Source organism: Aphelocoma coerulescens, chromosome 7 (genome assembly GCF_041296385.1).
Source record: "Aphelocoma coerulescens isolate FSJ_1873_10779 chromosome 7, UR_Acoe_1.0, whole genome shotgun sequence".
Classification (NCBI taxonomy): Eukaryota; Metazoa; Chordata; class Aves; order Passeriformes; family Corvidae; genus Aphelocoma; species Aphelocoma coerulescens.
The window spans coordinates 20,262,417-20,277,489 of NC_091021.1; the positions used below are offsets into that span (position 1 = coordinate 20,262,417).

General features: G+C 38.5%; 1 protein-coding gene across 2 annotated transcripts in view; it reads right to left on the reverse strand.

Moving 5' to 3' along the window:
- Positions 1-15,073, reverse strand: part of CERS6 (ceramide synthase 6) — a 112,981-nt gene that overhangs the window by 35,540 nt on the left and 62,368 nt on the right. For both annotated transcript variants that reach the window (XM_069020744.1, XM_069020743.1), the window contains exon 5: positions 89-139. In XM_069020744.1, the coding sequence (XP_068876845.1) occupies positions 89-139 (51 nt within the window). The remainder of the gene's footprint in view (positions 1-88; positions 140-15,073) is intronic.

Genomic DNA, 15,073 nt, shown 5'->3' on the forward strand with positions numbered 1-15,073 from the left:
AAACATATGGGCACAAAGCTCCACCATAATAAAAACAGAGCTCTGCAGAAGTGTCATGATCATTTTCAGACAGCACTGAAACTTTTACCTGATATGGATACCCGCTCCAGCACTGCCTGGTATTCCAGAGCCAGGATGTCTGAAAGAAAGAAAAAACAAAACAAAGGTCTGTACACACCACTTTGTACAATGTTAAGTGTATATGTTTAACACAAATGAAGGACAAAAATACAAGAACAGCTTAAAATTTGCATTTTTTGATAGAGGCTATGAAAGCTGAATAGAACAAGGAGACTTCTAAGAGTTTCACAGCATTAATTAAAGCAATTTGCCTGTTTTTTGTTGGTACCCAATGACCTCACTTTTGCAGGAGTGCAGACTGAATGTAACCAGCTCATGCTTGGATGGTCAGATCTCACACTACATTCTCAATAGCACAGGAAATTTTGACCTCAGGCTGCTCAAATATTTTAAAGAAGGTTCCTTGCATGTGCCATTATATATAAGCATTCTTCCAGATAGGACCATCCTTCATCCTTGACACATTAGCTCGAAACAGCCAATCATACCTTTTACTTTCCTGGCTGAAGACATGACCATCTAGAGATGATAGATTTTGCTATCACATGGAAAATACTCTCATAGCTTAGGGCAACATGGAAGATGCCAGAGACGAATTTACTGAAGCATGCATCCATAGACTCTTGCATTGCAAAAAGGTGGGCAAACTAAAAGACTTGAGAAGATTAAGCTCTGTTATTCTTCCTGTTTCTTTGCTGTTTTCGTGAGATTTATGTGATTATTTCTCTTTCAATGCCACAAGAGCGCCTTTTAAATCTTTTACTGTAAGCAGGTTGTTTCTTTCAGAGTTCTTTAGTTTTTACCACCTTTTCTGAGCAACTAAGTGGATTTGAGACAGAAAATACCATATGGGCAAGGTCTTCTATGCAACATAATCAACCATGAAGTATTTCCACATTGGGTAGTAAGAACATGACCAAATCCACAGATACCAAGTAGTAGCAATTCCCTGTGGATGAGCAGGAACAACTCCTTTCAGAGATGCATCTCTTGCAAATCACAGCTGCATCTCAGGTTGTGGCAGCATCTGGACCTTGAGAAGCACTTGTCTATGCTACAAGTAACCACCCCAGGGCATCTCACTATAATCATGAAAGAAAACTGTGGATTCAAGATCTTTGTGCAACTTGTTTACATAACCTTATCTGTTCTACATTCGAGTATAAAGGGGACAGAACATCATTAGTAAGTCTTCTTAAGGCAGCACACAGCATACACTTACAGCATTAAATGCTTCCCCTAGGTCAAGAGTTTTTCAAGTAAAACCTCATTGCACGAGAGAAGGCATGTTCTTGTTTTCACCATCAGGTGGAGCAGCTCAGCTCAGGCAAACCATAATAACAAACTTACCCAAAATACAATGGGTGAGTGTCAAAGCAAGAAAATGGACGCTAGGCAGAATGCTAAAGCCCCAGGCTGACAATGAGGGTAGGTAGGAAGGATTTTTGAATGCGCACTTTAATAAAAAAGAAGATAAACTAAAATTTGCACACCCATACCCCTAGTGCTCCTGAAATGGTGAAGAATAATTCCTACAGTAACCTGAAAGGTATACCAACATATGAAGTAACAGACCTTGTAAAGTTTCTGGTATGCCTCTCTCAAGGATGCTGTAAGAATGATTAAAGTCCATCCAAACTTATACTTCCCTCTATTAGAAATAACCTCATGGAACCAATTAATTGGTTCAAACATCTCCACAGTGTTTACTGTGCTATACAAGTTCCCCTCATTTCATGCAATAAAAGAAGTCTTTGGAAAAAGCCACAACCCCTCTGCAAGACAATACACAGAATCTAAAATATTTCTGTCAGACAGCTGCCTGAATTAGATCCATACAAATATTCTAGGATAATTCATAGTTTTAGCCAGGTTTGAAAAGCTGTAACTGTCTTTCATATCATATTCAACAAGAGACAAGAGATGCTTCCTACCCAATTATTTTGCTACTTAAATTACAGGTCCTAGCAAAAAATGCCTATTTTTCTCTTTCAAATATTATGACATCTTAAGGCTTCTTCATAGAGATGCCTGCTGCAGGAGCTACAGATACAGAGATTTATGTGCAATTAAAGTGCTGATTGCTAAATAAAATAGGCCTCACTTGATGAACCTATAACCACAAAGCCCTAAAGGGTATCACAGTCTGACAAATAATGTATGCATTATGCCTCAAAGACCAATACAGCAGAACATATGCCCCTTAAGAGTCACATAAGGCTCAGAAAGCCATGCTGCCATCTCAGACAAAATGCTTCTGAGTAGCTGTTTCAAAACCTAATGGATCCTCTGTGGAAAAGAGTGCTTGAAATAGCAGGGCTCCTACGCCACCTTCTTACCCCTCTTTCCTCCCTAGTCTCCCCTCCCCTTGACTTGCCTTGGTGTCTCTGAGCTGGCTCTTAACAGCTTTGGCAGCAGAGCACTTGAGTTATGCTTGTCCTGGAGGGTTTTAGGGACGAGGTAGAGGAAGAGCTTGATTTAAGCACAGCCTTCCTCTCTGACCTCCACAATGAGCCCCCTGCCCTAGACTGCACCCAACACCTACATGTAAACCACGGTTCTAGTTGGACCAAGAAGCACCTTGTTTAGTCCTCTGTGAACCCCACAACTGTGGAATACTCTGTAGAGGCTTCAGTAGGAAGGAGAGAATCTTAAAAAAGCTCATACAGTCTGCAGTGTGAGACCTAGACCCATTGGTGAAAGGTGGATTAATCACAAAGGACCTAAGGGCTCAAGTGAGTCCTGTGTGTGCCCACAGGACATGTCTGCAAACTTCCTTGCAACAGGCAAGTTCACCATGAAGCAGAGCACAGCTCTCCCTGAAAGTCCCATGATGGATGAGAAGAAAAGGTCAGTGACTTGGCTCCACAATAGACCCTTTTTGATGAGCATAAAAGCATGCTTCTGTTTTTACTGCCTGCTGAATACCCAGTTTTTCATTTTACTTCTTATTCTTGGTATATCATCTCTGAGGAAGGGAGGGACACAAGGGGCCTGGAGAAGAGAGGAAATCCAAAGATCCTAATAACAAAAATGCCCCCCTTAAGCTGGAAACAGAATACTAAAAACTTCAGTAACAATTACGCCAGGCACAAAGCACCAACCCTACAATGCTGACACCCTGCCTTACCGAACATAAAGGAGTTCAGATGGAAACTGAAGTTTTACTACACTTTGGTGCAGTGCCAAATAAATGCAGTATCAATGACAGAGGAGGTTAACAGCTGTTCAATCTGTTGAGATTTACAGTAGTAAGGAACAAATGACTCTAATTCCCTTACAGGAATATCTGCTAAAAACTCCATCAAACCTCTCTCCAACTCTGTGATTAAATAGAGTAATTTTAAAGAATTCCTTCAGAAATAAAACCTCTCTTGAGACAAGGGAATGACTGAGGATTTTGGAAAAAAACACAAAACCCCCTCCCAAATTATCTGTGATGTTTGCATGCTTAGCCAGAAGCCTAGGGTTGTTTTGTATCCATTGCCTCATTCACTTATCTCTAGAGGAAGCCTCTAATTGGCCCCTGGCTTTCAGAAAGCACTCAGAAGTGAAAATTTCCAGGTCTCGCTCAAAATGCTGGTAGTATCTAGTATGTGAAAGGTCAGTTTTGATAGTAAATGGAGGGGGGAAGAAAAGCAGTACAATAAAAAACTTTCCATTTACAAATATCACAAAGAGCTGTTACGCACCTGATTTACTCTTGACAGTACAGGCATGTTGTAACTCGCAAAGGGGTTCTTCCTAAATTCTCAGGTACGTAAGAAAAATCTTTTGACTTTTCCATCAAATAAAGAAATATAATCTGCCTGCTGTTTTTATCAGAATCCAGCATGTAAAAATCCAGGAACATGACTACAGAATCCCCCCATTTCACTAGAGCCAATTTATGTTCAAAACACACTTCAAATCAAAATAAGACATCTTAGTCCAAAAAGAAAAGATTTTAAGTTGTTTTTGAAATTAGAGAACTTTTGAACCTGTACAACAAAACCAGCACAATACAGAGCATTCACTGTGTACATGTGCACTACTCTGCAAATTCAAAAGGCCGAAATTTTTATCTGGCTTGCTTAATGTGTTGGAATACAATTTTGTATTATTTGTCTCTGACAGTTGCAAACAATATTAAGTGGAACAGAAATTAGCGCTATTAATTACAGCCGAGATAGTATGTACTCTTAGCAAAGCTCTACCACTCTCATTTTTTTGGGGCTGATACAGGCAAAGATGTCAAGGATGTCTCACGGCATTCATACCTACATTCATCAAGTTAGAGCAGGTCCTTGCTCTTCACAGAAACGAGTGGTAAAAGTAAGGCCAGAAGATTTCCTCTTCACTCGTGTTCACCTAGCCCCAAAAATGCTGTATGCAATTTGCTCTCACCCCTGTAGCAAACATTCAGTGTCTGATACACATACACAATTCATAACACAGCCATACTCGTCCATACTCGTTTCCTCAACAGCAGCTGCCTTCTCCCAGCACAGGCAGAACAGCGGCTCCTGCTCACACGGGCAGACCCCTCGCTGTATCCTGAGCTTACACCTCATCTACCCAAGAGTGCAACTGCAACAGCAGCAGAGAAGACTACGAGCTTTCTGTTCACTGCAAAATACAGTAACATTTAACACTTTTCACACATTTTTTATTATCCAGGAACTGAAACTAATAAGACTTTTAGTCAACAGCAGCTTTCATAACATTAGCAGAAGGACAATTATTCATAATTAACAGTTGTTTTGGGGTGTTGGGTTGCAGTTTTTTTGGTTTTTTTGGTTAGGGTTCTTTTTTGTTCCATTGGTTGGTTGGTTGGTTGGTTTTGTTTTTGCACATTTCTACTTGTTTAAATGGAATAGTTATCTCAATGCTCATTTTTCCCCAATTATGGCTAGGGATTACAACAATTTTTTTCATTTTCAAGATATTAGTAAACATTCCTCTTGCACATCACTTGTTTGAATAAGCACTTGCTTAGAAGTGAATTAAATTGCTTGATTTCTTTTTTTTTTTTCTGCAACACCTGCATCCTCTTGGCATCATATGCTGGATGGCTGCTGACCTTAGAAAGAAAATCAGATTACCAAGCAGCACAAAAAGTGCCCTTCTTTAGTTTCCCCTGCCAGGGGCTCTATGTTCTACTATTAAAATTACTCCACCCATGTATGGTAAACCCAAGAGATTCTTCAATAAATTAGTGTCTTAGATACAAATTCCACAATGATCCTAGGCTTCCTTCTCCTTCTTCTTACTTGCCTCAATGAGGACCAGCGTAACTGTAGACTACTTTATCTTTCACTCTTAAGGGAGCATATATAGCCACGAAAATATTTGCTTCTGCATATAATGTACAAACAAATACACTCTTTTTCTTCTTAACTACTGAAAAACTCCTTGGTATTAACTGTTATAAAACAAGCCACCATTTTACAAGTTACAGAAAGTGACCTCTTTCTTTTCCACAAGTATCAATATTTTGCAGCTTATTTCTCTCCAGCAGAAAGAAAATTAAACTCTTCCTCATTTTTCTTTCCAATTTTCAGAAGTTTCTATCATCTTCCACTAAGTCTGCCTGGCCTCCAAGGACTTCAGACTTACGATGTCTTGGAAACTCTCTGATTTCCTAAAGATGTGTGCTTTTTCTTACTATCCTCTGAAAAATTGCCCTTGATATAGCAACATCCCTCACTACTGTTGTATTTGTTTTGCTACTACTTAAGAATTTCTCATACTAAAGTTTCACTGATTTAAAAAATACATCAGACAGTTTCCAGTCTCTACTGGCCACACATGGCAGTCTCTGAGGGCACAACCTTAGCAGCCAGCAATGCCAAGAGCACAGGCTGAACTGCGAGATAAACTGATGCTCTGCAAAGCACCACTGTAAGTCACCTACACATCAAAATTATGTATACTTCCCTCTAGCCACAAAATCACCGAGTTCTGACAGAACACCATGCTGGGAACAAAGAGAACTCAGCAAAACAACAAAATCCATGGTTACTATTTGGCATCAATTTGTGCGTGTTCCTCCTTCCAGTGATTGTTAATTTGGTTTAGGATGCAGTTGCTTCTCACACCAGGAATAGCATTTTCATAAATCCTTCACAGATCCAAGCAGTCATTTGTATTTCTTGGCAGAGCTAACTACAGCAGTGAAGACAATACAACACACTGTTGATGAACCTCCCAAGGTTCTCTTTTCATATACTGTGACTAAGCAAGCTGTTTTAAGTTTCTGCAGAAGTGCTTTTTTTTTTCTCTAGAGTTTAGTGCTTTGTGAATGTAGAAAAAAGGTTTTACGGGGGAAAAATGCTTCTGCAATGAAAAGTGCTCAGTCTTTCAGCAATCTGCACTGCTGATTTCCAAACATAATTAAAAATTATACTTCTACTAATGGGAAACCATGAAATATGGAAGAATTTATAAAGGCCAAGATTAATAACAATCACTGGAAGATAAACTTGACATTCAAATGCAAACATATGTGTGCCCAAAAAAACACTTTTAGAAAAAATATGAATTCAAGTTTTGATGTATTTACATAAAATGATATCTGGAAAGTCAGAGTAAGCTCCATGCAGACATCCACTTTTCCCTTTAAAAATATTATGTACAGAGATCTGGAGCTTATGTCTTGTGTTGATGAAAGTTTACGTACAACTTACAAGGAAAATGAAGCTGGCAAAAGGAACTAATAACTAGAATCTGCAAGGGTCCTAATATTGATTAAGGCAATGCACTGAACAGAACTGAAGAACACTCCAGCCAGGGAAACTGGTGACTGTAGCATCTCCTCCCTCTTCTCTCCCAGGCACCTACCAGTCTCCTTACCAAGCCCAGCCATCAAAATATTTGCTCTTTTTTGTGTACCTCTTCCTCTGACACTTTCTCTGCTAGCTGCTTTGTAGTAAACAAAACTTCTAAAAACTTTTGCATTCATGTGTAACAGCAACATTTTCAAGGACTCTTTGGTCATGAGCAAGCTGAGTGGCCAGGGGTGCTACGACATTTTAGAGCAGCTGAAGGTCTATATAAACATTACAGGAGCTGTGCTAAGTTCCCAGCAACACTGTTCAATGTATTTTGTAGTTCCTCAATCTGCACTGTAAGAAGAGTGCATAAAAAGTAGCGGGCACATTCACCCGAGCATTCCAGGTGCCTGATAACCCTTTGATGAAGCAAAGCAGCTGTACACTCGTTAGCTTTACAGCTGCCTTCTATTTTTGATCACAATGCCAGACCACATCAATTACCGTAGCATTTGCATCTAAGAGGATATTTATGGATTTACTTTATTTAAAAAGACAACACATAACTGCATGCCTGGAATTAGTTTGTTAAGAGAGAGTACTGAAGTTTACACTTGGAAAACCATACCTTGGTAGGAGGGAGGCCTGCATAAAATTAAACTTTTAAGAGACCAGGAAAAATCCCAAGAGCAAATCATTAAAAAATAAAATAGGGCACTTCAACCCTTATTGGTCATTGCAGAGTAGCATGATTTCAGACTACTCCTAATTTTCCTACAGGATGCAGCTTCAACAAAGCTCCAGGGTTTTCAGTGCTCTGATACTATGGTTACTCAAAGCCATACAGGAAAGTGGTTAATAATTAAACTCATCATTACATATCTAATTTCTGTAATTATAGTTCCTATCTGTGGCTGCTCTGCCAGAAGAGTACACGTATCTGATTCTGCCTGGCCACTGCCTTCCATATGTTGATGGGAAGTGTTTACCAGACTCCTCACTGTACTGATGCTGAGTTTTGGAAATCCTCAGACAGCTGCATTCCTTTGCAGGATACACCGTGGCTTGCTTCACTGACAAATAACGTGTTCCACCACTCCATGCAGTCCATGAACGGAGACAGAGCCAATTTTTAATAATAAGAGCAACTCCATACCAAGGTAAGCACCAAGATCAAATTTCATGCCTAAACACAGATGTTTAAGATTGTGGTATTTATGAACCTACACTGCCTACTGGAAAAACACTGTGTAGAGAGAAGCCAAACAAAAGCCCCAACTGGTGTGTTTTGCTGTACTTTCATATAGGCACATTGTAGCAAGGTCTCAGAATCATCCCTGACAGTCTGAAAATTAGAAAGTCAGTGCAACTGCAGAACTTTAAATAGGAAATACAGGTTTTTCTCTAGTTCACAGGCCAATATTTATCCCTAGAGAGGCAAGAACGTATTTGAATCACATGATGCTGTTTTGGGCAGATGGTGAAGAACGCCTTTCATTAGTGAACTCCCCACTTTCAAGCACTGCCACTGAAACGCTGCCAGGAGCTGACAGCTTCTTAACACAGAGACATCACCAAGTCCCACCTGATGACTGAGAGAGCAGAACTCCTTCAGAGCAGACTCTTTCAGCCTGTTGCTGGAGCAGGCAGGCCAAAAGCCACACCAGTGTGTGGTCACTAGACAGGAGCCCATTTCTAAGCACTTCAGTCACTGAGCACAGCTAAAATGAGGCACAACCCTAAGCAACAATGAGTAAGGACACACTGAAGTAGCTTCCTTCCTCTCCTGTATCACTGCATTTTTTTGAGGTGCATATATACTGTATCAGGGCAATTCACCTGTGGGGCTGCAGGTGTCTTTACAACTGAATACTAAGAATCAGAGAATCACAGAATATGCTGAGTTGGAAGGAACTCATCAGGATCACCAGGTCCAACTCCCGGCCCTGCAGAGAACATCCCAAGAATCACATTTCTTGGTGTATTTAACAATGCCACAAGTACTAAGTACTGAACAAAAAAATCCCAGTGAGAGAATCTCTCTCATATTTTATTTTCCTGTAACAGAAAGACAGAAGGGGGAAATGTTAATTAAATATAAAAACACAGTTTGCAAGGATTTTTTTCCTTCTCAGTTCTGAGTCAATGACCATGAAAACATTTACTTCTCTAAAGCAAACGAAGACAGCCAAAATAATTTCCCAAAATGTCTAAACCAACATAAAATGTTACATTCATTTTCCCTCTGTTTTTCACCTTCCCCTCCTGCTGAGCATGGGCAAAAACACAAGCCTTTTGTTGTTTCCATTTGTCGTCTGCTGGTGGATCTATTCTGACATAACTTGCAGTTTTCTGCAGTTGATCTGTTAAAACAACCAGCAATAAGACTGGCTGGTAGGGATTAGAACAGGGGAACTATCATAAACTGCATATGATTTTGTTTCATAAATTGCAAATTTGTTTTAAGTTTTAGTACAAAACCATAAACACTAAATTTGTGCCACAGCAAAAAACCTAAAGTAACTGGGCAAGATGAAATTATTTTTTTTCCCTCATCTTCTTGAGCCTACAAATCCTGGGGACAGGATGAAAGTCCCTGGTGAAGCTCCTTAAGTCACCTGTGAGATAACAGCAGTTAAAAAATAGAAGCAAAACTCTGAATTAGATTCAAATTTACAGCAGTGCTTCCCCATGCTAGCCTGGCATTGTTCAATAGCCAGTAGCCAAGAGCATCAGTAGGCAGAAGAAATGAGAAAGCCCTGAGAGGTGCAACAGGGTAACACTGGAAGGGAATAAAATAGGAAAAAACCCAAGAGAACACCAATAATATATTTAATTATTGCCAAGGTTTTTTTTTTTCCCTACTACTTTAAAGATACAATGAAGCAGCTTAATGACTTGAAGAGCTTATAGTATAAAAATACATATGGTTCTACAGATTTTACCAGTTTAATTGAGAATACAGCTATCCTGCTCTGAGTCATTCCCTCAGTGGTGAGTTCAACTCAACAAGGGCAACTCAAAGCACCAGTTACATTACTAATAATCTGTTCTTATATCCAAACATGTACTCTTTGCTCAGGTTTAATTAGCTGTGGAAAACAGGACTGCTTCATTAATTTGAATAGCAAAACACGAAAAGCAATAGAGTGCTGAGCTAATACTTTGCTACAGGTATGAATGAACCACCTTAGTATATAGATGAATTAAAACTATTTTTATCATAAAATTGCCCAAATATAACATTTTAAGAAGTATTTCCTCTAGATTTGACATTTTTATGGTATGACCCTGAAAAAATTTCAATCTTTTAGAAAGCTGGGCTGTCAAAAAGAAAAGAATACTGTGCTGAAGTCAAAATTAGTCAAAATAACGAGTCCACAGGGGGACATGAGGTGTGGCAGCCCCTCTGTCACTGCCCTGAACAACAGCATAATGCACTAACAGTAGAGATGCTGTAGATGGCTCATTACCAGCTTAACTCGCCAAATTGATGGTTACATAGCATTTACTCACTACTCTGATATTATTAAATACCCCCAGCTGGATTCAAAACAGATAAAGTGAAGTTCAATTCTAGATGTATTTTTTAAATTAGTGTGTTGCATTTCCTTTCCATGAATATGTAAAATTAGTCCCCATTGTCTACATTTCAAAGTCCTAAAGTTGCCATCAGTGTCCTATTACTGAATTAGTGTATCACTGATATTCTCCTTTTGCTTTTTCTTTCAAAAACCTTCAGTTTCATTTCAGCCACAAATAAATTCTGCCAGCTTGCTTAGCTTTGTCCTCTTTTGCCTGATCCAGTTATTATCTTAACTTCCTACAGTTTACATAGTAAATTACTTCCTATGCTGACTCGCCTTCTCTTAAAAAGCCTCATTGTCCAAAAGGCATTCATTTTCTTTGTTGATGTAAACTGAGGTGCTGCAGTCATTTAAAACTATGTTTCTCCAGTAACTTTGATCTCTTTCTCACAGCATGACTCATGATTTATATCTCAAGCATCCAAAACACTGTATGAATTTCTCCTAAATGCCCTCAACAATTTTTATGCCCTTTTGAAGATATATCTGAAACAAATTCCTTTTCCATGAGATGGCATCTAACTATGGTCTTCCTGGAAACCTTTTCCATTCGTGATGCTTATTTAAAAATGTAATATGGTATTTCCCCTTTCTCACAACAGCATTCTTCAAAAGACTACGGAGCACAGGTATTCTTTCCTGCTCACTCAGTGAATGAGAAATTGTTTTATTTATCACCTAATGCTCCGCCCTGCTTTCATAGAAAGGAATAAGATTATAATTCAATTTTAACATCCAAAATGATTTTAGCTTAAAAATTTTTATCAGTTACAGAAACTCAACAATTGGTTTTACAAGTAAAAAAAAAAAGGTAATAAAACCCTCCAGAGAATCTAAATCAATTTTAAAGCAAGAACAATCTGCCAAAGGCAGGCTTCATTTCCTCCCTCAGTGGCCTACGTATCGCATTATCCCTCTGTTAATAGCACAGTAAAATATCAAGTATCAGCATTGTGTTAAAAGAGCTCCACAGTGGCCTCTGACATTCTTCATTTAAATGAGAATATTTATCCAGCATCAGGCAAATAAGCTCACTGAACAAAAGGAATTACAAGGCTTCAGTAATAGACAATATAACAACCTTTCGAGCAGAACATGGGAAGGAAACATCACAACAGATGCAGACTAGAAAAAGTGCCCAACAGAATGCCTGCTTCAATTGATTCAAGAATGAAGGAGACATCAAGGGCTCTGGAGGTAAACCCCCTGCTTCCAAGCTTTTGCCATGGTGTTTTATTCTAGAGTCAGCTCTGATTTAAACCAAGGTGGTAGATATTTCCCACACTCATGCTTTGGTATTTCAGCATTAAAACCAGAAAAAATCAGCCTGCTTTAAGGAGTCTTATTCTATGAATCAGATGATCAGACATAATCCAAACAGTGGTGTGAATTTTTCCAAGATGTTGCATTTCTTGTATTGTTCTGTTCTGCAAAATATCCAGCAGCATTCTTTTCATGGAAAACGTAGAAGCACCAGGCATGGCAAGACAAGATGGAAACAATAAATGAAGCACTGAATATTCTGATGCAGGTCATTTTTTTCTGCTCCAAATGATGTAATATGCAATGTGTGCTGCAAATAGCTTTCCAATAGCTGAGGAACTTTTATGTCAAAATCAAGTCTGTCCTACTGCTACAAAGACTGAAAACTGTCTAGAGCATTGGACATTTTGAATACAGCAACTTATTTTTCAGTTTGACAGCTGCTGTTTTTTTGCAGTACCTTTTTTTCAGTTTAGTTCAGATCTACCAGAATTGATTCCTACCCATGATGAATCTTTATAGCATTAAATCAGAAAGTTTAAAAAAGCCACAGCTATCAATTGCTGCCTTGGGGAACTCAGGTATTACAGGTGATTCCAGTAGGAAGAGATGTTGTCAGTACTGTAAGCATGAATGATGTCCTCTTGATTCCCATATAATACTGAGGAAAAAGAAATTTATTCTGTATTTCTAATGACAGTAGTGGCTGAGAGCCCCCATGAAGGATGTTTTCAATGCATTGCAGAGAACTTGTATGAAGAATTTGAAACTATTAATTTCTGCATTCAAAGTCTTCTGTTATTTTTCCCCAGAATAGTATCATTAATATACTAACTATAACCCCACTTAAACTGTAGCATGACCTTTGATTTGAAAACTGTCCCAATCTTATTTCCCACATGATACAAACTTACCATCTTCATTACAGAAATGCTTGTTTCCACAAATATGACAATTTTATTAAGTGGCTGTGCATAATAAACATTACTTACTTAGTCTAAGGTTAACAATCTCAATAATAGGTGAACTGTAATACAGAAACAATGTCAATAATCAGCCACCAATTTACTGACAAATTCTTTTTTTGTATTTCAAATGAAGGTGTCTGACTTTAGGCTCTAAAATTCTGGAGTACAAGCAATCCGAAATGGCATTTACAAATTCTACACTACTCTCTCTGGGCTGTAACGTGCATGTATTGCTGCTGCTATTTTATTCCAAAAAGAGGCAGAGAATAAGCCAACTCAGCTAAGCAGCAGAATAGCAACACTCTCAGAAAAAAGCATGAAGCCAGCTTCTTTCTATGTGCACACAGAAACTGCAGGCCACTAACAGAACATCTCCAGCTGTCACACAGAAACTTGCTGGCTCAGTGGTTAGTGCACACAGGAGGATAAACACTTCATTTTCCTCATTTGAAACATCCGATAGCTTCAAGAAAGAGGAACTTCAGTAACAGCAGAAGTGGAGCTCTACCTGTTGGGGTTTTTTTTTCCTTCATACCACCCTGCTATTTGCTATTTGCCTTCCGTACATTTATGTCACTTGAGTAGGCTTTTGGAGTCAAATTTACACTTCAACATGGCTTTCCCTGTTCTTTTGCAAGCTACGTGTACCGCTAGAAATTGTAACTACCCACCAGACAGTTCTTAGCAGACAGTTCCCAGTTCTTCAGTAGGGGGTGACTCATTAGGAAGGACACTCAACCAGCTGCATACATACAGAAGCTTGTTGCACCCAGCATTTTTTAAATATAGACACAGCATACTTGTATCATCTGCCTTACTTCAACACTAAATTTGAAAAACAGCAAAATTTGTTTATTCAGGCAGATAATCCCTTTCACTAGTAGAATACGTACATGCAACTTCAGGTTTACAAGTCTCCACATAGACTTCAAAAGACTCTCAGAAAATTCATCCTTTTTTGTGAATTCATAATTCTCACGGGCAATTCAAGGAAGGAAATTAAATGTGAAAAGTCTGTAAGCCACCTGGAAGCTCTGCTTCTGTATGTTTGTAAAGACTTCATTTTACAGCTTTATACAGGCACTGCTTAGCACCAAGGACGAGCAAGCAAGAAACAAGCCAATCCTGAACTCTTCCCTCTGTTTCTTTATCACCAAAGATAATGATATTTTTTCCATTTAATTGGAGCACAGTCAGACCATTAACTCTTAATGATCAAAGCCACCATTTATTTAACTACAAATATTACTGAGGAAAACAAAAACATTATTTCATTCATATGTTAATGATAAGCAAAGCAGTCAGTTCAATGCCACTGGAACGTAAGTGTCTTGTTGATGTCACTACAGGTGTGGTGCTCTGCAAGGAAGTGTTTTGTAGACATGCAAACAAAACAAATGGTAGAGCTGAAAAACCTCAGTTTCATTCAGAAAGGGAAGAATTTGCATATACATGATCAGAGTGGAAATACAATTGGTTACTTATCTTTTATGCTTCAAATCTTAGTGATTTATAAAGATACAAAGAATGCTGTAGTGAATGCTGGCTTCAGTCCTTCAGTGCCAAAACATCTCATTCAGAAGTCTGAAAATTAAGATGGGATGGTCACATCTAGCATTTGCCATTTTACCAAGAATGGGGGCAACAAGGATTAGATGGAAAGGTGAATGTTTCACATTAAATGATTTTGTGGGACACCCACTCTTTAGTCGCAAATAATTTAAATCTGCTCTAGAAAACAGTGAAGACTGGAGCTGGCAGCTAATAACAAAGAAAGCTTCACCTTCTCTTTCAAAGTTGGTACCTTGGTCCATTTTCCTCACACAGAAGAATACTCATTTCCAAATCTGCTCTTGAAAATAGTACATTGAAATAGTATATTGAATAATATATATTACTTGAAAATAGGATATTGAAAATAGTATTTGAGGTAGAAGGTGGACAACTTGAACTCTTAATCTACATTTACATTGATTTCCTCTTCTCATAAAGTATCAGAAATGACAGATCACTTCAAATCCTAATTATGATGACCTATTTCATCCCCTCAGTGCATTATCCATCACACTCCAGGGCATGTCCTGAAACACATAGTGCTAAAGGATCAAGAGACAAACCCATCAAACTCCCAACATCTACTTTATGTTCATTACCTAACAAGTTTACAGTTCATTTTCATCAAATTGAAAGTTCTGGTTTGAAAGAACAGACACAAACACATGTTTCACTTCAGCAACAAGAGACCCTTTGAGAAGCATTATTACACCACCTGGTAATAATAAATAAGCTACAACTGATAGCATTAAGGTAGAAAGGACTTGAAGAAGCAGCAAAACTTTATGAGGAGCATTTGAAAAAGAAGCCAAGACCAAGAAAACAATTTCATCTTTGAGATGCTTTGACACTGAAATGTCATTAACAA